Source organism: Hippopotamus amphibius, chromosome 1 (genome assembly GCF_030028045.1).
Source record: "Hippopotamus amphibius kiboko isolate mHipAmp2 chromosome 1, mHipAmp2.hap2, whole genome shotgun sequence".
NCBI lineage: Eukaryota > Metazoa > Chordata > Mammalia > Artiodactyla > Hippopotamidae > Hippopotamus > Hippopotamus amphibius.
This window is the reverse complement of record NC_080186.1, coordinates 43,144,305-43,169,019: the sequence shown is the minus strand read 5'-3', so window position 1 is coordinate 43,169,019 and position 24,715 is coordinate 43,144,305. Positions and strand designations below refer to the sequence as shown.

Here is a 24,715-nt window from a genome sequence, read left to right as displayed (position 1 = left end):
CTGTTAGCTAGTATTTTGTTGAAGATTTTTGCATCTATATTCATCAGTGATATTGGTCTATAGTTTTCTTTTTTTGTGACATCTTTGCCTGGTTTTGGTATCAGGGTGATGGTAGCCTCGTAGAATGAGTTTGGGAGTGCTCCGCCTTCTGCAATATTTTGGAAGAGTTTGAGAAGGATAGGTGTTAACTCTTCTCGAAATGTTTGATAGAATTCTCTCGTGAACCCATCTGGTCCTGGGCTTTTGTGTGTTGGGAGATTTTTAATCACTGCCTCAATTTCCGTACTTGTGATTGGTCTGTTCATGGTTTCTATTTCTTCCTGGTTCAGTCTTGGAAGATTGTATTTTTCTAAGAATGTATCCATTTCTTCCAAGTTATCCAATTGATTAGCATATAGTTGCTTGTAGTAGTCTCTCATGATGTTTTGTATTTCTGAGGTGTCCATTGTTACTTCTCCTTTTTCATTTCTAATTCTGTTGATTTGCATCTTCTCCCTTTTTTCCCTGATGAGTCTGGCTAATGGTTTATCAATTTTGTTAATCTTCTCAAAGAACCAGCTTTTAGTTTTATTTATTTTTCTTATGGTTTCTTTCCTTTCTTTTTCATTTATTTCTGCTCTGATCTTTATGATTTCTTTCCTTCTGCTCACTTTGGGGTTTCTTTGTTCTTCTTTCTCTAGCTGTTTTAGGTGTAAGGTTAGGTTGTTTATTCGATCATTTTCTTGTTTCTTAAGGTAGGACTGTATTGCTATAAACTTCCCTCTTAGAACTGCTTTTGCTGCGTCCCATAGGTTTTGGGTTGTTGTGTTTTCGTTGTCATTTGTTTCTAGATACTTTTTGATTTCCTCTTTGATTTCTGTAGTGATTCCTTGGTTGTTTAAGAGTGAATTGTTTAGCCTCCATGTGTTTGTATTTTTTGCAGTTTTTTTCCTGTAATTGATATCTAGTCTCATGGCGTTGTGGTCTGAGAAGATGCTTGATATGATTTCAATTTTCTTGAATTTGCTGAGGTTTGATTTGTGACCCAAGATGTGATCTATCCTGGAAAATGTTCCGTGTGCACTTGAGAAGAAAGTGTAGTCTGTCGTTTTTGGATGGAATGTCCTATAGATATCAATTAAGTCAAGATGGTCTAATGTGTCATTTAAAGCTTGTGTGTCTTTATTTATTTTCTGTTTGGATGATCTGTCCATTGATGTAAGTGGGGTGTTCAAGTCTCCCACTATTATTGTGTTACTGTCGATATCCCCTTTTATAGCTGTTGGCATTTGCCTTATGTATTGAGGTGCTCCTATGTTGGGGGCATAGATATTTACCATTGTGATATGTTCTTCTTGAATGGATCCCTTGATCATTATGTAGTGTCCTTCCTTGTCTCTTTTAATAGTCTTTACTTTCAAGTCTAATTTGTCTGATATGAGTATTGCTACTCCAGCTTTCTTTTGACTTCCATTTGCATGGAATATCTTTTTCCATCCCTTTACTTTCAGTCTATATGTATCCCTTGGTCTGAAGTGGGTTTCTTGTAGGCAGCATATAGAAGGGTCTTGTTTTTGTATCCATTCAGCCAGTCTGTGTCTTTTGGTTGGAGCATTTAATCCATTTACATTTAAAGTGATTATTGACATGTGTGTTCCAATGACCATTTTCTTAATTGTTTTGGGTTTGTATTTGTAGGATTTTTCCTTTTCTTGTGTTTCCTACTTAGAGAAGTTCCTTTAGCACTTGTTGTAAGGCTGGTTTGGTGGTGCTGAATTCTCTTAACTTTTGTTTGTCTGGAAAGCTTTTGATTTCTCCCTCAAATCTGAAGGAGATTCTTGCTGGGTAGAGTATTCTTGGCTGTAGGTTTCTCTCTTTCAGGACATTCAGTATATCCTGCCATTCCCTTCTGGCCTGCAGAGTTTCTGTAGAAAGGTCAGCTGTTATCCTGATGGGTTTTCCCTTATATGTTGTTTGTTGCTTTTCTCTTGCTGCTTTTAATATTTTTTCTTTGTGTTTAATTGTCGTTAGTTTGATTAATATGTGTCTTGGTGTATTTCTCCTTGGGTTTATTCTGTATGGGACTCTCTGTGCTTCTTGGACTTGGTTAATTATTTCCTTTCCCATGTTGGGGAAGTTTTCCACTAGAACCTCTTCAAATATTTTCTCAGACCCTTTCTTGTTTTCTTCTTCTTCTGGGATGCTTATAATTCGAATGTTGATAAGCTTAGTGTTATCACTGAGGTCTCTGAGACTGTCTTCTAATCTTTTTATTCTTTTTTCTTTTTCCTGCTCTGTGGCGTTTATTTCCCCCATTCTATCTTCCAACTCACTTCTTCATTCTTCTGCCTCAGTCATTCTGCTGGTTATAGCATCTAGAGTATTTTTAATTTCAGTTATTTTGTTATCCATTGCTGTTTGTTTTTCTGAGTTCTTATGAACTGTTTCTTGTACTTTCTCTATTTTGTTATCAAGATTTTGTATCATTTTTACTATCATTACTCTAAATTCTTTTTCAGGCATTTTTCCTATTTCCTCCTTGTTTATTTGGTCTTGTGGGTTTTTTTCCTGCTCCTTTGCCTGCATGGTGTTTCTTTGTTTCCTCATGGTTGTCCAAACTTCAGGGGTTGCTTGTCCTGGCGATAGAGGTGTTTACAGAAGACTGTCCAAGCCTCAGACTAATGTCCAAGTATTGGATTAAACGAATATGAAGTCTAGGAAACACATACATGTATAAGACACACAATTACTGAATCCATTAGGACATAAGGCTCTAGAAAGACCTGACAGAACCCCAGTGTGCTATCAGATATTCAAAGAGAAACCCAACAGAAATTGACAACTGAAACAGAACAAATCAGAGACAAAAGCAAAAGCAAACAAACAAACAAATAACACCCTACACATACAAACATTAATCCAGAGAGATTTTGTAAGCTAGGATCAAATATAAAAAAGAGCCAGAGTAGCACCAGAGAGAATGGAGATTCTCAGAATGTAATTAGACAACTGTACTAAGAGCTAAGATAAAGACAAAAAGCCTAAATATTAAATACCAAGGCAGTGCGTCATCTGGAGAATAGAGCAAGGAGTCTGAGCAGACCGATAGTGTTGCTTATAAGTATGTTAAGATAAAATAAACTTAAAATGGCTGGAAGAAAGGGGAACAGAAGAGTGTAATGTGGTTGGCAATATGCAAATAAAAAGAAAGGAATAGAAATGTATAAAAGATAGGGATGGAAGGAAAGTATGAGAGATATATTGTCCGTACTACCAAAAACTTAGCTAGATATAGAAGTATATAAAAAGGCAAAAAAAAAAAAAAATAAAAGAGATTAAAAAATATCATTAAAAAATTATGTTATAAAACTTGTAGATCCCTTAGGGCTAAGATCGTATTTAATAAAGAAAAAAAAAAAGAGAGAGAGAGAAGAAAAAAAAAAATCCAGAACTGATCCCAGAATGGACCAGTTCAATAGGTATTGATACTACTAGTTCTGTTTCCTTAGCGTCTCAGCTGTAAGTGTCCTTCTCCTTGCCTTGGGTTTTTTTGCGTTATTCTGTGACCAGCAGAGGTTCCTTTATTGTTTGTCTGTAAGCGTCGGTGTGTGGGGAGGGAGAGGGTACAATAGTGGCTCCTTCTCCTGGGAGTGAGTGAGCAGTGGCGCACTGTTGTTTCAGTCAGGCTTGGAGGTGCTTGTTGCAGAGGGCGCTGGTGGCTCAGGCGTAAACAGAAAGTCTTAGAGTTGGGCCTCTCTCGGGTTTTTTTTTTGTTGCTGTTGTTGTTTTTTTTTTATCTCTGCAGCCTCCCTGCTGCTGGCCTTGCAAGGGGTTTTAATCTAGCCCTGCCCGAGCGCCTGAGGGTTCTTGTTATCCCTGAGCGCCTTAGGTGGCCCACGGGCAGGCGTCTCTCCACTGCAGAGGCGCCGAAAGAGAGAGAGAGAGAGAGGCTATGCGCGCGGCTCCTCGCCCCACCCCCATGAGCCTGCAGCCTCCAGCCGCCATCATGGCCGGGCAGCTCTCAGGGACGGGCACTCCTCTCCGCGGACCTCCTCCCTCCTGTCCTCTCGGTCCGCCACCCCACCGGCAACAATGTCTCTCACCCTGAACCAGCTCTCCGGTTCCCACGCTCCCGCTCCTGGACCCTCCGTTCAGCCGCGGATCGATGTCTCGGTCCAGGAACGCTGAGCTGCGTTGCGGACCCTTCCGTATGTTTGTTGCTCCCTCCCGTCTGCCACAGTTCCGCCGCTTCACCCTCTTTGAGCCATGGTAGAGGCCTCCCTACCGGCTATGTTGGGCTCCCCGCAGTCCTTTCTGGTGTCCGAGGCTGTCTGCTGGTGTTCAGCTGGTTCTCTGTGGGAATTATTGCATCCTTCCGCGCATTCCCAATGCATCTGTGGAGAGGGATGCACTCCACGTCTCTCTACCTCGCCGCCATCTTTTCTCTCCCTAGACAGTTACTTTAAATCACCTATTTTAATTATGTTCAAAGAGCTAAAGAAAACTATGTCTAAGAGCTAAAGGAAAGTGGGAGAATGATGTCTTACTAAATAGAGAACATCAATAAAAGAGTCACAAATTATTAAATAGAACCAAATAGAAATTCTGGAGTTGAGATGTACAACTCAAATGAAAAATTAACTAGAAGGGCTCAACAGAAGATTTGAGTTAGCTGAGGAAAGAGTAAACAAACTTGAAGAAAGGTTCATTGGTATTGTCCAGTCTGAGGAACAGTAGTTTGAAATAAAAGGAATGAAGAAAAATAAACAGTCTTAGAGATCTGTGGGAAACCATCAAGCATACTAATGTGTATCATAGGAGTTCCAAAAGGAAATGAGAAAAGAGTAGAAAGTATTCTTGAAGACATAATAACTAAACTCTTTCCAAATTTAATAAGAGACAAAAATCTACACATTCAAGCAACTCAAGGATTTCCAGAAAGAGAAACACAGTGATATTCACAACAATGACATTCACAATAAGACCCATTATAATCAAGCTATCAAAAGCCAGATGTAAAAAAAATATTGAAAGTAGCAAGAGGGGAGCAACTGTTTTCATAAAAGTTAATCTCAATAAGGTAAACAGGTGCTTTCTCATCAGAAATCATGGAGGCAAGAAGGCAATGGTATGACACATTCAAAGTGCTGAAAGAAAAAGACTACAAACCAAGTATTTTATATCCAGCAAAACTAATCCTCTAAATGGAAAAATTAAGACATTCTCAGATGAATTAAAAACTAAGTTTGTCATTAGCAGATCTCTATATGACACATTAGGTGGATGAAGTCCTTCAGACTGAAATGAAAGGACACTCAAATTCACATGAAGAAATAAAGCACACTCGTAAAGGTAACTATATAGGTAAATATAATAGAAAGTATAAATATACTTTTTGTTTGTAATTTTTTCTTATCTGATTTAAAAGATAACTAATTGTATAAAGCAAAAATTATAAACCTGTGTTGATAGACATATAATGTATAAAGACAACATCTGTATGGCAATAATAGCACAAAGGAGGGGAGAGAGAACAGGTATATAGAAGCGAAGTTTTTGTATACTACTGAAGTTAAGTTGGTATTAATTCAGAATGGATTGTTATAAGTTAAGATATTAGTTAAGAAAGTAACTCAAAAGATACAGTAAAAGAAATGACAAGGGAATTTAAACAGTACTCTAGAAAATATCTATTTTAACAAAAAGAAGTTAGCAATGGAGGGAATAGAGGGGAAAAAAGACATAAGACTTATAGTAAACAGATAGCAAAGGTAGATATAAATCCTGTCTTATCAGTAATTAAATGTAAATGGATTAAGCATTTCAATTAAAAGACAAGATATTGGCAGACTGGGTAAAGAAACATGAGTCAGCTATATATACTGTCTGTAAGAGACACACTTTAGATTAAAATACACCAATAGATTGACAATAAAAGGGTGAAAAAAGATATACCATACAAATATTAATTAAAAGGGAGCTGGGGTGGCTGAACTTATATCAGACAAAATAGACTTTGAGATGAAACTTGTTATTAGAGACAAGGGCATTTTACAATGATAAAAGGGTCAATTCATCAAGAAGTTATAACAATTATAAATATACGTTCATCTTTCAAAGGAACCTCAAAATACATACAGCAAAAGCTGCCAGAATTGAGGGGAGAAATACACAATTCAGTAATAATAGTTGCAAATGCAAATATCTCACTTTCAATAAAGGATAGAACAACTAGGTAGATCAACAAGCAATAGGGCTTCCTAGGTGGCACAGTGGTTAAGAATCCACGTGCCAACGCAGGGGACATGGGTTCAATCCCTGCTCCAGGAAGATCCCACATGCCGCGGAGCAACTAAGCCCATGCGCCACAACTATTGAGCCTGCTCTTTGGAGCCTGTGAGCCACTACTATTGAGCCCATGTGCTGCAACTTCCAAAGCCCACGTGCCCAGAGCCTGAGCTCCGCAAGAAGAGAAGCCATGGCAATGAGGAGCCCGCGTACCACAACGAAGAGTGGCCCCCACTCACCGCAACTAAAGAAAGCCCTCACAGCAAAAAAGACCCAACACAGCCAATAAAATAAAGAAATAAATAGAAGACATGAACAAGAGTATAAACCTAATAGATGTTTACAAAACACTCCAAATCAGCAAAATACACATTCTTCTCAAGTGCAGCATGTATTTTTCTCCAGAATAGATATATATTAGATCATAAAATAAATTTATTGCCAATAAATTTGAAAGGATGAAATTATACTGAGTATGTTCTCTAGCTATAATGGAATGAAATCAGAAATGAGTAGCAGAAGGAAATTTGGGAAGTTTCACAAATCTGTAGAAATTAAACAGCTTTACCCCTAAATAATCAATGGATCAAAAAAGAAATCACAAGGGAAATTAAAAAACACTTAGAGACTAATGAAAATGAAAACAACATACAAAAAATTATGGTATGCATCAGAACCAGTGCTCAGGGGGAAATTTATAGCTGTAGACACCTCCATTAAAAAAGAAAGATCTCAAGTGAACCTAAACTTTCATCTTAATTAGCAAGGCAAAGAAAGGCAATCTAAACCCAGGTAAGCAGAAGGAAGGACATAATAGATATTTGAATGGAAATAAATAGGGAATGGAAAAACAATAGAAAATAAACAAAACCAAAAGTTGCTTATTTGAAAAGATGAACAAAATTGACAAACCTTCAGTTAGACTGACAAGAAAAAGGAAGGCTTTCATTGTTGAAACCAGGAATGAAGGGGTGAACATTACTATGATCTTAACCAAAATAAATAAGAGTATAACAGAATATTGTGAATTATTGTATGCCAACAAATAGGTAACTGAGACTAAATGGACAGATTTCTAGAAAGACACAAAATGGTTGAAATTGACTCAAGAAGACAGAAAATCTGAATAAACCTGTAATGAGAGATTGTATTAATAATCAAGAATTTACCAGATGAAAAGTATAGACTCAGGTGACTTCACTGGTAAATTCTACCAAGCATTTAAAGAATTAACACTAATGCTTCATAAACTCTTCCAAAATATAGAAGAGGAGGGATACTTCCTAAATCATTCTGTGAAGCTGGCATTATGCTGATATCAAAACTAGACAAGATTGCACAAGAAAACTACAGACCAGTATCCATTATGAAGAGCGATGCAGAAATCCTCAATAAAATACCACAAAACCAAATCCAGCAACATATAAAAAGGATTATGCACCATCCAGGTGGGATTTATCCCAGGACTGTGAGATTCGTTCACCGTACAGAAAGCAGTCAACATAATATGCCATGTTAATAGAAGAAAGGACAAACACACATTCCAAAAATTATCTCAGTATAAACAGGAAAAGCATTTAACAGAATCCAGCACCCTTTCATGATAAAACACTTAATAAACTTGGAATAAAAGGGAACTGCTTTAACCTGATAAAGGGTATCTATGAATAAGCCACAGCTGACATCATACTTAAAGATGAAAGATTGAAAGCACTTCTCCAAAGATTAGGATCAAGATATCAGCTCTGTCTACCTCTATTCAACATTGAAGTGGAGGTTGTAGCTAGAGCAATTAGACACGAAAATGAAATGAAAGGCATGCAGATTGGAAAAGAAGTAAAACTAACTCTATTTGCAGATGCATAATCTTGCACAGATGATTCTCATTTGTGGAGAATTCACATACTTACTAAAATTTATTTGTAACTCCAAAATGAATACTTGCAGTGCTTTTGTAGTCATTCATGGCATGTGAAACATTTGTGAAAAAATTTGAAAGTTGTCTTGAAAAATTTGAGTTGCCTGACACACATTCTTAGATGAGGTTGAACAAGGTGACACTCTGCCTTTTTGTTTCAGCTTTCATACAGAAGTGACCAGAGGATAGGGGACAGTACAATATAAAAAAAGAAGCTCTGGCTCTGGAGCCAGTTCTGTGGAATTTGAGTCCCAACTCTGGTACCCACTGGGGAAGTGACCTCAGGCAGGTTCCTTAACACTTCTGAACTTCATTCTCTCTTTTGTGAAGTAAAGAAGAGAATCAACTAGAATGAATCCACCTTTAGGATTTAAGATCATAATCTGTGTGTGTGTGTGTGTATTACGCCTAGAACAGTCATTCAATACTCGCTAATTCAGCAATTATAACAGCTTTAGAAAACATAACAACCACAAATAATAGGAATTCACTGTATATGGATAATTCTACAGATTCCACAAATGAACTATTAGAGCTAATATCAAGTTCAACAAGGTTGCAGAATCAAGATCATTGTGCAAAAATCAATTGTATTTTTATACACTAGCAATGAAAAATCTAAAAATGAAATTAAGAGATATTTCCTTGTACAGTAACATTAAAAAGAACAAAATACTTAGGAATAAATTTAATAAAAGAGATGTAAGAGTTATTTGTGGAAAGCCACATTTTTTGGAAAGAAATTGAAGAGGAACTTAAATTAATGGAAAGACATCCCATGTTCATAGATTACAAAACTTAATATTGTAAAGATGGCAATATATCCCAAATTGGTCTACAGACTCAACTTAATCCTTATCAAAATTTCAGGTGTCTTTTTTGAAGAAATTGATGAGTTGATTCTAAAATTCATATGGAAAGGAAGAGACCAAGAATAGCCAGAATTGTCTTGAAGGTTAAAGGACTCATATGCCCAGTTTCTAAACTTACTCAAAGCTACGGTAGTCAAGGCAACATGGTACTGGCATAAGAACAGACATATAGATCAGTGGAATATAATTGAGACTCCAGAAATAGACCATTACATTTATGGTCAGTTGCAAGGGTGCCAGGGCAATTCAATGGGAAAGTTTTTCAACATATAGTACTGGGACAACTAGATGTCCACATGCAAAAGAATGAAGTTGGATCCTTTGTTCATACCATATACAGATATTAACAAATAGAGACATATGCTTAAGTGTAAGAGCAAAAACTATAAAACTCTAAAGAGAACATAGGCATAAACCTTTGTGACCTAGGAGTTGGCAGTAGTTTTTCAGATATGACAAAAACAGAAGCAACAAAGGAAAAACTAGGTAAGCTGGACTCCACTAAAAGTAAAAACACTTTTGCTTTAAGGAGTCATATGAAGAAAGTGAAAAGATGACTTACAGAATGGAAGAAAATACTTACAAATCATATTCTACTAAGGTGCTAGTATCCAGCATATGTATAGAACTTTTAGTGCTCAACAATAAGAAGACAAATAACCCGATTTTTAAAATGGCAAAGGATTTGAATAGACATTTCTTCAAAGAAGATATTCAGGTGGCCAATAAGCACATAAAAATATGCTCAACATCTTAGTCACTTAGGAAAATGAAAATCAAAACTACATGAGGTACCACAAACCTCACACTGGTCAGAATAGCCATCCTTAAAACGTCAACAAATAGTGTTGGAGAGGTTATGGAGAAAAGGGAACCCTCTTACACTGTTGGTGGGAGTGTAAATTGGTGTAGCCGCTATGGAAAACAGAACAGTATTGAGATTCCTCAAAAAACTGAAAATAGAGTTACTATATGATCCAGCAATCCCACTCCTGGGCATATATATCTGGAAAAGACAAAAACTAATTTGAAAAGATACATGCACCCCAGTGTTCATAGCAGCATGTTTACAGTAGCCAAGACATGGAAACAACCTAAATGTCCATTGACAGATGAATGGATAAAGAAGATGTGGTATGTATATATAATGGAATATTACTCAGCCATAAAAAATAATGAAATAATGCTGTTTGCAGCAATTTGGATGGACCTAGAGATTATCATACTAAGCCAAGTAAGTCAGAAAGAGACAAATACCATATGATGTCACTTATATGTGGAATCTAAAATAGGATGCAAATAAACATAGCTATGAAACAGACTCACAGACATAGAGAACAGACTTGTGGTTGCCAATGGGTAGGAGGGTAGGGGAAGGAAGGATTGGGAGTTTGGGATTAACATGCAAACTAGTATCTATAGGATGAATAAACAACAAATTTCTACTTTATAGCACAGGGAACTATGTTCAATATTCTGTGGTAAACCAGAATGGAAAAGAATATGTATAACTGAGTCACTTTGCTGTATGCAGAAATGAACACATTGTAAATCAACTATACTTCAATTGAAAAAAAAAAAACTTCAATGAGATACCACTTTGAGAAGAAGAACATTAACAATTATTGGTGAATGTGTGGATAAATTGGAACCTTCATACATTGCTGGTGGTGCAGCTGTCTTAGAAAATGTAGTTAGAAAACTTCCTCAAAAGTTGAACAGAGTTACCATATGACCCAGCAATTCCATTCTTAGTATACATACTTTAGAGAATTGAAAACATGTCTACACAAAAACTGCTATATGAGTGTTTTTAGCAGCATTATGCATAATAGGTCAAAAGTGGAAACAACCTAAATGTCAATCCACTGAAGAATGAATAAACAAAAGGTGGCATATCCATACAAAGGAATATTACTTGGCAATAAGAAGAGAATGAACTTCTGGTATGTGGTACAACATGAATGAGTCTTGAAAGTGTTATAAGAGAAAGAGGTCCGAGACAGAAGGCCCCATAATGTATGTTTCCATTTATATGAAATGTCCAAAATAGTTGAATCCATAGATACCAAAAGTAGATTAGTGCTTGCCAGGGGCTGAAGGGATGAGGGAAGGGGAATGGCCATTAATGGGTACAGAGTTTATTTTTGGGTTAATGAAAATTTTTTGAAATGAGACAGTGGTAATGTTTACACAGTTTGTGAATGTAGAAAAATCCTTTTAATTTAATTTTTAAAAATATTTATTTATTTTATTAGCTGTGTTGGGTATTTTTTGCTGTGTGAGGGCTTTCTTTTTAGTTGCAGTGAGTGGGGGCTACTCTTCGTTGTGGTACGCAGGCTTCTCATTGCCTTGGCTTCTCTTGTTGCAGAGCACAGGCTCTAAGCGCGTGGGCTTCAGTAGTTGCAGCACATGGGCTCAATAGTTGTGGCTTACGGGCTCTAAAGCGCAGGCTCAGTAGTTGTGGCGCACAGGCTTAGTTGCTCTGCAGCATGTGGGATCTTCCTGGAGCAGGGATCGAACTCATGTCCCCTGCGTTGGCAGGTGGATTCTCAACCACTCCGCCACCTAGGAAGCCCAATTATGTAGTTTAAAAGGGACATTTTGTGGTATGTGAATTATTTCTCAATAAAAACAATAAACGTGATTGAGTTTCAAGAAAACTAAATGTTGATTTGAAAAAACTGACAAAATAGATAAACCTTTCATGAGACTGGGTAAGGGAAAAGAAGAGTATAAGACTATGTGCAAATATAACGAATGAAGAAGAATATGACATTGGCAGATACTGAAAATATAATATGGAATTTTGAACAACCTATGCCAGTAAATGAAAAAAACTAGATGACATTCATAAATTCTTAGTAATATTATGTATAAAACCCACATAAGAGAAATTATAATTTAAAAGTTTGCATACTCTTATCATTAAAGAAATCAGTTAGTAATGAAAACTTTTTTCAAAAATAAACTTGTTTTGTTTAGAGTCTTGCAAAAAATTGAAGGAAGAAATAATTCCTCCCTCACTTATGAAGGTAGCGTGACCTTGATATAAGAAAGTGTAATATAAGAAAAAGTATAGACCAGATTCACAAACAGGCTGATGTTAACAGTACTGAGTTGGGTTTATCTTGGAAATATGAGGTAGGGTTAACAGAAAATCAATGCTGTTCATTGCTTTGTCAGTATATGTAGAACAAAATTACATGATGAAATTCAGTATCTATTCATGAAGATGCTCTTAGCAAATAGAGTATAAGGCAGGTTTCTCAATGTGATATTTGGTATTTTAAACCAAACCTTATAATTAATGGTGAAACCTTAAAAGATTTCAAGTTGAGATCAGGAAGAAGACAGATGTGGGTTGTGATTGCTTCTATTCATCATTCTATTAGGCAGAAGAGAAAAATAAGCAAAATACACACTGTCATAGCATGATATGATTGTGAACATAGAAAATCTAGCAAAAATTGGTTTTCGGAGATGAAAAAATGTTTGATATTATAATGGTCTGTGGCCCTCCAAAGCTTAACCCTACCTGCAAAATCTTCACTTAGTATTTGATTTCTTTTTAAGTTTTCTCAAATATCACATAAGCACCATTTACATGAACACTGGATTCGTGGAAGATATGCAGGGCGCATGCAAGGTCAGGGGTACAAAATTGTGGATAGATGATTGTTTGATCTTGAAGTCATCACTAGAGGTGGTCTTTGTGTGTCAGTTGGTTGCCATTGGCTGCCTTATGGGTGTTATGTTTGATCCTCTCTTTGCTTTTGTATGTGACTTTGATGTTTAGAATTAAATAAAAATATGCTTTTATTATTTAGTTCAACAAAACTTATTCAGCCCATCATTAGTTATACCAAATACTGAAAAGAAAAAGTCAGTAATATTTTAATGAGTATCTAGTAGCTAATTAAGTTAAAAGTTTCTTCTCAGAGCAAGCAAAAGTTCAAAGTTTATTAAATATTGTAGGAAATTAATTTTTTCAATGTCTTGCTGGAAAAATGAATTTTAATTTTTTAAAAGCTTGATTGCATTGCTGTTATATAAATGGATAATTTGCATATGTAATTTTATGCATCAATTTATGTAAAGAATAAATTACATTCAACAGCAAATACAGTTAATAAAATTAAGTGAAATACTGATAATCTTTAAAATTTTAACTTAAAAAGTTAAAAAGAGGATCCTTTTGTAGTTCATGAGCGTGATGATTGGCTGTTCATGCGGTTGTGTGACATGTACCTCCCTCAAACCTTGTTATGACACCAGCACATTACCCATCTGACATAATTAAAAAAAAAAAGTTAAAAAGAGTAGCCCTCAGATACTTTTTCTTTATAAAATCACGGATATACATACAGTATATAAACAGACTGTGTATGTGTGTAAAAATTTCATAGGGGAGTGATTAGAAGAAAATTTCTGAAAAGTCTCCTTAGTGTTGATAATGGACAAAAAAAAAAAAAAGATCAAGAAACACCCAGTCTAGAAATACATATATATGTGGTAAAACTATCAAGAAAAGCAGAGAAGTGATTACCATAACATTCATGATATTAACTCTGAGGATAAGGTGGGTCCTGAGCTCTTCTAGAGTTCTGACAGTGGTCTGTTTCTTGATCTGAGTGGTGGCCACTCAGGTGTTTACCTTATAGTCTATACACTCATGTTTTATGTATAATACTTTTCTGTATGGGTATTATATTTCATAATAGGAAAAACTAATTGGTAGACTTTAAAATCTAGAAATGCTGTATATTGTTTATGTTTTACATGCATGATTATGAAATAAATCTCCAACTTAGTAAAGTTTCTTAATTGAAAAAATAGATGTTGACTGATGAAGAGCTGATGAAAAGCTTTTACCCAACAGTTTTTTTTTTTTTTTTTTTTTTTCAGATGGGCCCAATTCTTCATCCATCCACTAATGATCAGAGATGCAATTGACCGAGAAGTTGAAGCTGTTGATAGTGGTAAGTGCTTTATGTCTTACTGCTTTTTCCTTCATTGATCCAGTTGTTTAGCACATTTACCATTCTTTATCACTCTTTGTATCATAAAGGGCTAAATTGAAATAGGTATGTAATGTTTATTCCTGAAGCCATTAAATGTCTAATTCAGTATATATTTGAAATAAAGGATGGTAGATTTTTTATTTTTCAGCCTTTGTTTTTTGAGGGTTTTTTCACAGTGACCGACCTTTTGCAGGATAAGAGCCTAATTCTTAGAGCTAATACTGGGTGTTAAAACTTTAAAAGTTCACATACTCTTTTTGCATGAGGAGATATTTTCTCTGGGACTTTATTTTAAGCACCATCCTGGTATTTAAATAGCTTATTTTTTTTTTTTTTTATCTCTGTGTGTCAGTGCTTTGTGGGTTGAGTTTCTGTAGTTCCAAAAACAATTGTGATGTGTTTATAGATGAAGAAACTAAACTCCTGAGCAGGAAATACTTTTAATTTTACTTTTTTGACAGTTTTTCTTATCTTTATGATTTCAGGATTGAAGACCATAAGGAAAGCTGTGTGTCTCTATAGGATGAGGGTTCATTAGAGAGATATGCTAAAAATATCCCTTAATTACAGAGTACCAATAAATAGCACCACTGCAGATTAACCCTGCTTCCTTATTTTATCATTAGAAACATGTAATAGTAGACTTGGGGGGACTTCTAGTTCATATAGGTTAGGCTTGGCTTGCACAGCTGAAGAGGCCAGGTCTCTGTACTAGTTTCTCCTTTTGTAGCATTTTCCCTCTTGGCTTGATTCAGTGTTTAGATCTGATAATCACTTATTGCATTCAGTAGGCTTAGTAAACTGCAGATGGCTGAAAAGAACTATCTGTCTTGAAATCAGCAAACTGTATTTTCCTTATAGAAATGTCACTCACTGTGACCTTCAGTTTATTTATAAAAGAGGGTGGGATGGAGTTAGATTCCTCCTAGCTCTAGTAGCTCCTTATCAAGGATTTATTTTCTTCATAGGCTGAGATAAATATTTGTTGAATGCATGAAAAACCAAAATAACTAAGGAAAACTCTAAAAGCCTTCCCTACTTTTTGGAAGCTAGGAACTATATATTCTGTGTCTTTAATTCTCTCAAGTGTGTTTTTCTTTATACAGTTTCTCAAGTGGGTTGAAATTGGCATTTAAAAGGTTAGATGTCTAGTGAATTCCCTGATGGTCAGTGGTAGGATGCTTTTACTGCAGGGGCCCAGGTTCAATCCCTGATTGGCAAACTAAGATCTTGCAAGCTGTGAGGTGTGGCCAAAAAAAAAAAAAAGATTAAATGTCTAATTTTACAAGTTTAATTCAGAATATATTTTATTATATTTTGACTATTATGCAGAAATATAAGTATACACACACATACATATGTGATATATGATATGTACAAACACACATACAATAAGTGGTTTTGGTTTAAGATGAACTTAAGCTAAAGGCTCTGTTTTTTTGTTTGTTTTTGATGATAGGAGACCTAGATTTCAATTTGTGATTTGATATAAATAGCTAGATACATTAGTTACTTAACCTTTTGAGTATGAGGGATTTACTTGAGGTTAGGGAGAGAGAAGAGGTCTTAAATTTTAACTGGTGTAATAAATTAGTATTCATTAACCAGTTTTTTTTAGCATATTGTTTGATTTATTATTCTTTTATTTGCATTTATGACACCAGAAAATTATAAATAAGAGCAAAGTTTAGATTCTGTGAACATACAACAAGATCATTTGGAGACTCAATATTTACACGCTGATAGATACTGATTTATTGTGAACACTGTAAATTTATCTTGGCTAAAACCACAAAATAATAGTTTTACATGTTAACATGTATAGTATGCAGACCATTAAGAGTTAAGAGTTCTAGGCCAGGTCTAAGTCAGTATTATATTCATACCTCTTAGCTTTTCTTTTTCCAAAATCAGTATCTGCAAATAATCAATGATATCTATTAAGCAGTTTTGAAAGCTCAATAATCAGATGTTATTTTCTTCTATTCAGATGTAATAGTCTTTATTCTATCATTCTCATCTCATTTGCATGTTTTTAGTTGCCTGCATGCTTGGATGGCCCATTCAATGTGAGACGAGTTGAAAGAAAGTTCAACTATTCCTGGTAGATTGATCTTTTCCTTTTCCTTTTCCTTTATTCCTCTCCATCTGCTTATGGAAGAGATTCTTTCTTTCCTGAGTTTTTAATTTATTATCTTGTTTTACCTTCATTACTTTGTCACTGCCCTGCGTTGACAGTCTGTTTTTGGTCTAATCTTTCAGTGGAGTGGTTATACACATAAATTTATAAGTATTTATTTGCACAATGCAGATAGATCTGTTCAGTGTTTTATAATTTTCTTGAATACGTTTAATAACAGAAGCTCAAAAAAAAAAAAAAAAAAATAACAGAAGCTCACATGTGTCCACAGGGTAGGTTTTAAAATGGGATTAACTTATTGCTAAAAGAAGATTGTAGAGAAAAAAATTATTCTTAATGATGAGCTCTTTGTTTTAATGATTGTTCATACTGTTACATAAGCATGTGTAATTGCCTACATAGTGTACCTTAGTAATTGAGATTGAGGGTGTGGCCAAAACCTTTTTTATATAATCAAGTGGTTGAGTGTATTCTCTGTGTTCAGTATTTATATTCTATTTTTATCAGTTGTAGGAGGTTCTAAGTCACTTTTTTAAGATATGTTTGTGTGTCTACTCCATTAGTTTTCTGTTGCTGCTGTAACAAATTACCAGAAACTCAGGCTTAAAATAACAACAGATTTATTTTCTTTAACTTTTGGAGGTCAAAAGTCTAAAATATTTCCTCAGAGCTTCGTTCTTTTTGGAGGCTCCAAGGGAGAATCTGTTTCCTTGCCTTTTCTACCTTCTAGATGCCAGCTACTTTCCTAGACTGTGGCTCCTTTCACTATCTTCAGAGCCAGGGGTATAGAATCTTCTTTGCTATCTGACCTCTGCTTCTGTCTTTACATCTTTTTCCTTTATCCTCTTACCTCTCTTTTTTAAGGACCCTATGATTATATTGGGACCACCCAGATAATCCAGGATAATCTCCCCTTCTCAAGATGCTTAATTTAATCACACTGCAAAGTACCTTTTACCACATAAGGTAACATTCACAGGTTTTGGAGATTAAGATGTGGCCATCTTTGGGGGCCGTTATTCAGCCTGTCACACTTAATAATGGAATTGTTTCTTCTGTGTTATAGCCATATCTTCGTATTTTTTACAGAGATTTTAAAAATTTACTCTGTTGAAGCTGTGTATATATTTTTTAATATATATGTTTTCCAGGTGTGGAAATTATAAATGTATATATATTTTTTACTCTCTCATCTTTGGTTTAGACTTCATGGCTTATAACTGAAGTATTTTCTTGAATTATACTTCTGCTTCTTTCCATCTCTTCTGACACCACTTTAGTTTCTACTCTCTTTACCAAGTATAACAGTGATGGCTCCTAATCAGTTTTCCTGTCTATACTTTTGCTTCCACATTTACAACCAGAATGAACTTACTGAAGTCCAGATCTGGTAATATTATTCTCTTTATAAAATTTTGTAATGCCTTACCATTGCTCCTATGATAAATAATAGCTAACATTTATTGAGCACTTATTATGTGTATTATTATGATAATTACCTCCATTATCCTTATTTGACATACAGTGAAACTGAGGCTTAAAGCTCTTTCAAAAATTGTTTCTTCCTTATTTCTTCAGCCTAAGATCTTGCCTCTGCTTTGATTCTGAACTTTCTACCTTCAGCAGCTAGTTTAGTAGTACCTGCTGCATGATGTTCAGTAAATATTTGTTGAAGGAATATATATATATATATTTTTAAGATTAATTAATTTATTGGCTAAGTTGGGTCTTCATTGCTGTACATGGGCTTTCTCTAGTTGCAGAGAGCAGGGGCTACTCTTCATTTGTGGTGCGTGGGCTTCTCATTGCCGTGGCTTCTCTTGTTGTGGAGCACTGGCTTTAGGTGCATGGGCTTCAGTAGTTGTGGCACATGGGCTCAACAGTTGTGGCTTACGGGCCCTAGAACGCAGGCTCAGTAGTTGTGGCACACCAGCTTAGTTGCTCTGCAGCATGTGAGATCGTCCCAGACCAGGGCTTGGATCTGTGTCCCCTGCATTGGCAGGCAGATTCTTCACCACTGCACCACCAGGGAAGTCCCAGGAATGTATCTTATTTAATTCTTATAAGAATCCTGTGAGCTAGGTACAAGTAACTCCATTCTATAGATGAGAAATAGAATCAGGAAAGTTAGATAACTTCCTCAAGTTTGTATAGCTTAGTAAATGGCAGAACTTGGATTCTAGCCAAGATATTTCTGACTTCAAAGTGATTGTTTTTAACTATTAATACTTTATTACCAACATAGTTGGCTTTGGGGAAGTTTAAACAATATATGTGACAAAGTTCCCGGACAATAAGGAATTTGATTTAACATTTTATTAGCACTTTCATCAATAAAATCTTGGACATAGCATCTTTTGACTGAAAAAAAAATGCACAGCCTAAATAAAAGTTGAGAATTATGTTTTATTTGGCAGATTTTCTGAGGACTTCAAGCCCAGGACACAGCATCTCAGATAACGCTGAGAAAATTGTTCCAAAGAGGCAAGGGGGGGGAGACGGAATGTATAGGAATTTTTTTGCAACCAAAGACCAGGTAGCTGGAACATCAGAAGATTACTGTTAATAAAAGAAAATGAGATATCTCAAGTTAAGGAATTTAGCCCTTTTCTCTGTATGGGAAGATGCAAGAGTCTGGGCTCTCTGAAAGCATTCCTTTGATAGGCACCTCAGCTACTGGGGCCAGTATCCCCATGTTTTCTCATCCTGAGTTTCCTCAGGGCTCACCATCCCTGTGGCTGTAATGTGATGGCTTGATGACTGCAACAGCTTTAGTTTACTGAAATGGCGGGCAATATTTTAGTTCTCACATGCTAGAGGTGAAACCTTCAGATCATTAACTACCTGTTTCATTTGGAAATAAGGGAAAATCTCTAGAAAGGTGAATTGACTACCCAAAGTTACAGAACATGATAAGTCATAGGACTCGTCTTAGATTATTGAGTTCCCTGCTTCAGTCTCACTACACATTATTCATAAAATTAATTTTTGTTACTTCCTTACTTTCAGTTCTTTAAGCTTGAATTTCCAGATAATAAAGCAAGATACTGAATTTCATTTTATTAAAAGTGTTTCCTTAAAACTGACAGAATATCAACTTGCAAGACCCTCTGATGCAAACAGGAAGGAAATGTTGTTTGGAAGCCTTGCTAGACCTGGACATCCTATGGGGAAATTTTTTTGGGGTAAGGTACTAAATACTTCATCTTGTTTCATATTTTCTAGTTAAGGAAGATTGAGAGTATGAAAAGTTTATAAAGAATGGAAGGTTTTAAAGGTAGGGTAGCTAGGTACCTTTTACCTTTTAGGGTAGATAGGAAGCTTTTCAAATAGAAAGTCATTAAGCATGCCTGTATTTGGTTCTCGAACATTGAATATGTGAGGAAATAGCACCTAACATTTCATGAATGTTTTCTGGGTGCCAGATACTCTGCTAACACTACATGAATTATCCCATTCAATCATCATAACAATGTTATGAGCTGGGTACCATTATAATCTCCATTTAAAGATAAACAGGCTCAGAGAAGTTAATTTGTTTAAATATGATAGTGGTTGATATGGGATTTGAACCTCTGTTTATCTGGTTATAAAGTATGTGCTGTACCCCAGTCTGACATTTCCATTTATTAGCAGAGATTCAGCAATAATTTCTTTAGTTGTTTTTGAACTGTGACCTAATTTTGTTTAACTGGTAATCTGTTTAAATGGTATCTGTTTTTCATAATGGCTTTTACTTAGTGTTAGAATTCAGCTATTATAGCCTTATGTTAATCTTCTTGACCACAGAGTAGAATCTGGAATGAGTTGATCTAAATGGTACTTCATTCAAAGGATGATTTGCTTGTTTGTACAGTTATATACACTTTATATGGCATCCTTGCTTTATGTGGTTTATTTTTAAGAATTATAAAGAATATTACTAAAATAATTCAGAGATAAAACCTAATAGTAGACTAATGTTTAATGTTTAAGAAAGGAAGCTTAAGACAATTACTGTTGTTAAGGTATTGCCAACTAGAGATTAATTCCTTATGTGTTAAAATATACTTTGAAATTGTTTCTTGTGAATTTTTGTCATTATTATTATTATTATTATACATTGTTTCAATATTTTGAGTCACTTGGGCTATTTCATTAGTTATATATAGTAGCAGAGGATGCATTGTCTGTATGGAGACTTTTAACAAAGTAAACTTAGCTCTGTAATCTTTTCCATCTTTTTATAGGAAATGCAGAGACTCTCAAACATGAGCCAAAAAGAAATAATATTGATACACATGCTAGACTGAGAGAATTCTGGATGCATTACTATTCTGCTCATTACATGACTTTAGTGGTTCAATCCAAAGGTAATGTTGTCTACTGTGACCCTTAGAATTACTTGGAAATAGTGCTTTCTTAGGATTTGCCTGTCATATTAATGTTGCAGTACACTGTTAGTTTATAATACTTTTTAGTGCTTGATCCTAATATGAACTAAAGGAAATAAGAATTTGAAGAGGCATAACGCAGGGAAGCAGAAAGTCATCTGATTCTCAGGTGAATGTCTTTTCTCTTATAGACATAAGTCTTAACTCCAGGCTAGTCTATGACTTTATTAATGTACTAATAGATCATGAATTGGTCTTCTCTGCCACATTTGGCTGCTGCCTCTGTTATCTCTGGTTTTGCCTTTAATCTGTGTTAATCATAAACTCTTATAGGGACAGTGTTTTTTCATCCTTACATAGGGCCTAGTAAAATGGCATGATTAATTGAAGTCTATGATGGTGATGCTAGCAGAAGTACCATAAATGTAAAAATACTGGTCAATACCTCTACTATTTTCCTTCTTTTATCATTACTGAAAATACTGTCAACTTTTCTCATTAAAGATATCATAGTACCTTTCTTTTGTTTTCTTTACATTTTAAACTCCTTAGGCTATTTTTCAAAGTCAGTCATTTGCTGAACTGTTCATTTTGATATATCAGTACCCTATGGTTTGCATTTTTCTTTTTGAAAAACTAGTCCTCTCACCCTAATGTGATTCTCCTTTTTTTCTTTATTTTTTAATTTTTTTTGACTCTCATTTTTATAAAATTTTGCTCTCTCATTGTCAAAATTAAGATCAGAGCTGACTTGGCACTTAATTATAAAACATTTTTGTATTTAGGATCAAAATTAGTCCACTAAAGTTGACTTGAACATAAAGTTACACATATGATATGGCATTCAAACTACAAATGTGCTTCTAGATTCCTTTTACAACATTTATTAAGATAGGCAATTCTGTATTTGGTATGTAATATTAATTTGCAATTTTTAGTTAATTTTTGTTTCCGAATCTATCATGAACATGCATTTTTCTTAAACTGGGTATTGGTTCTTTTACATTCTCTTCTTCTGTGATAGCAGATATGAGCATGTTAATGCTTGTTGCAGATTTCTAAAATAAGCCCCGGTTGTTTGATAAGAGAACTTGTCCAATGTAGTGTCAGTTGATTTTGGAGCTTTAGCATTTATTGTATCATTTAAGAGTTAAATATCAATATAAACAGCATAGAGTAAATTCAGAACTTGATTAGTCTAATTTGCTTCTTGCATTTTATATACTGGGGCATCTCCTTTGAGAATTAGTGAAAGCCATGCATCTGGTGGGACTAACAAATACTATCCAGTGATGGTGATGAGTCATTGGGATAAAGCTAAAAGGTTTCCTTTTTCATTTAGATCTCCTATTTTACTAGAAATTTCAAAAGAATTTCTTAGGAAATATAAGAATCAAAAGAAGATAGAAATCATATCAACCTAAGAAGACACATGTTAAAACTGCAGCAGGTGTAAATTAAATGGAGTGTAATAGTACTGATGAGCTGCTGAGAAGGGTGGTGTAGGTTAGTTACTTCCTAGAGGAAGTAAGTTTTGGAATGGGGTAGGAAGATGATTGATGTATTCCTATCTCTTGGTCCTTTACTCTAGCCTAATGATAAACAAAAACTTTTTTTTTTCCTACTTGCGCGCTTTTTCTGAGTTCGCCAGGGAGAAAGAATAAAGGAGTCTTCGCCAGGGAGAAAGAATAAAGGAGTCTTAACAAAATTATATGTGTCTCAAGGTTTTCTTAAATATTGTTATTTTTTCCTATTACTGATTACTGGTTAAGGAGTGGTAAGTGATGCCCAAATTAAAGTATTACTTTGTTTTATAGCTAAAGATCTGTGCAAAATCTAACTGCATTTCTACCTTTAATAACAACATTGCCTTTCCCTGTCTCCTTCCTGCCCTCTCCATGAAGAAACACTGGATACTTTGGAAAAATGGGTGACTGAAATCTTCTCTCAGATACCAAACAAGTAAGACATTTATTTTCATAAATCATACACCTATAAAGAGACCACATCTTCTTGTATGGCTTCCAAAGGTTTTTGCTTTTAGTTTATTTTCTTAAAACAGGTGATTAAATTAAGACCTAAAGTAGTTTAGCAAGATCACACAGCCTTTGAGTGGGAAAACTAAGATGAGAACCCACATTTCCATACTTTCTGTAGTTCAAAACTTATAAGCTTGTAAACTTATAGTAAACAGTAATTCTGAAGAATTTATTCCTCTTTTTACATTTATTCAGAGCTTTTCTGTTACTGTACAGTGCTTGAAACTATGATATGAAAGCAAATTTGTATTGAGAGGTAGAATATACATATACGTATCCCCTGCCTTGGAACAAATTATGTTTTGAAGGTTTGTTTTTTTAAGTCAGTTGTTTAGAACTTGGAATGCTTTTCTCCCACAGAAGAAATAATCTTGTAGATGATGATTGACTTTACATATTACCTGAAAAGCCTATTGCATATTGTAGTTGAATCAAATTTCCTTTTATTAGAAATTGGATGTAGGGTTCCAGTTCAGAAACCTACTATTTTTTTTGTCCACCTCAAATTCATCAAAATAATACAGATATTTAAAAGATACTTTATTGTTACATTTTTGTTGCAAAGAATATAAAAAATTTAATTCTCAAGCAAATAAGTCTCTCTTCCCACTCTTAACAGTTTTCATTTTAGTAAACTAAATGAAATTAGCTTAATTTTTCTTACATCAGGTGAGTAAGCTAGACTTTTTCCAGTTCTTCATTCCAAGACAGTTTGTTTTAAATTTATAATAGAAAAATTAGCTTTAAAAATGTTGGAATAATTTGTAGTAACAACTGATTGGTTATTATTTTGGCTTTATGTAAATTACCATTGATAATTAGCAGTACTTTTAAGTATGGAAAGATAATGAAAGTCTGCCAAATTTATGGGGTTGTTTAATTTGTTTTTATTTGTTTGTTTTGATAAGAAGTGAGTATTAGCTATGGAAATGTCAAATGGCAGATTGAAATGTGTTTCACTGTGAAACTTTACTAATAAAACCAGAGGTATATTGAATAGAGGGAATTATTAGGTCTTGTCAATCAACTCCTGATAAAAATTTTAAAAAACTCTTTTAAATATTATTCACTAAGAACTTTGGTTCCTTAATCAGACAGGTTAAAATGTCTTCTAGGTAATTAATACTGATTCATTTTGACCATGTTTTAGAAGAAATATTAGTTACAATATATTCAACCAGGTGGGAAGCCTCTAGAAGGAAGAGTCCAAGTGTTTCAGATACCACAGTGGCTAATATTATACTTTATACCTAAGAATCACTCCATATATATTTGTTGGATTAAAAACATATCTCTAGTATAAGTTTTCTTTCTGCAATGGCTTCATATTAAGAGGAGAACTGAAGTTGAATGGGGCCGATAGAGGCAGTAAATATTGGGAGGAGCGGTCCCTTCAATTCATTGTTTTCTGTCTCCTGTGAGTTTTAAAAGTATTTGAGTTACTGGGGCCGAGGTTAAGGATAGTTTTTGTAGTTCAGGATTTTGTGGCTTTGTTGCCATCTATTTGCTTATGCCTAGAATGCTTTTCAGCCAGGAGTATGTAGAATAGATTATAAATACCTATCAGTTTAGGCATCCCTAAAGATACTGCTTATAAAGGCTTTTGCCAATTAAATTTTAATGTATTTGTTTTATTTTCAGTGGGTTACCCAAACCAAACTTTGGCCATTTAACGGATCCATTTGACACACCAGCATTTAACAAACTTTATAGAGGTTCGTGAACCAAAGGTTTAAAACTGTTTGAAATAACTTTAGCACATTCTCTAGAACTTAATTGAGGCTGCCAATTTTCTTTGAAAATGAGAATACAACAAAAAGTACAGCTGGATTGGAAAGGGAGTAGATAGATAATGGAAATCCAACTAGTGACAGATAGCAGGCCACTTAACTAGTAGCAGTTTCATTGGTCTGGTGCCTTGATGCTACTTGAGTCTGTTTCATGCTTTCTCCCTATTTTCTTGTTGTTCCCTTTTATTCTTGGTTTTTTGTTTCTTTCCTATTTTGTTTTATCTGTATTCTGCTCTTTTTTGCCTTTAAAAGAGAAAAATAGAGGATGGAAAAACACCTTGGAAATAATTTC

General features: G+C 34.8%; 1 protein-coding gene and 1 non-coding gene across 5 annotated transcripts in view; both read left to right on the top strand.

The window, feature by feature from the left end:
* The window catches only part of NRDC (nardilysin convertase), a 101,736-nt gene that overhangs the window by 36,922 nt on the left and 40,099 nt on the right, over positions 1–24,715 (top strand). For all 4 annotated transcript variants that reach the window (XM_057710572.1, XM_057710570.1, XM_057710569.1 and 1 more), the window contains 5 exons: positions 13,966–14,039; positions 19,311–19,406; positions 20,451–20,573; positions 22,499–22,556; positions 24,275–24,348. In XM_057710572.1, coding sequence (XP_057566555.1) covers positions 13,966–14,039; positions 19,311–19,406; positions 20,451–20,573; positions 22,499–22,556; positions 24,275–24,348 — 425 coding nt within the window. The remainder of the gene's footprint in view (positions 1–13,965; positions 14,040–19,310; positions 19,407–20,450; positions 20,574–22,498; positions 22,557–24,274; positions 24,349–24,715) is intronic.
* On the top strand, positions 13,250–13,353 carry LOC130843512 (small nucleolar RNA U13). Its single transcript, XR_009051015.1, has one exon. It is a non-coding gene; the product is annotated as a small nucleolar RNA U13 (small nucleolar RNA).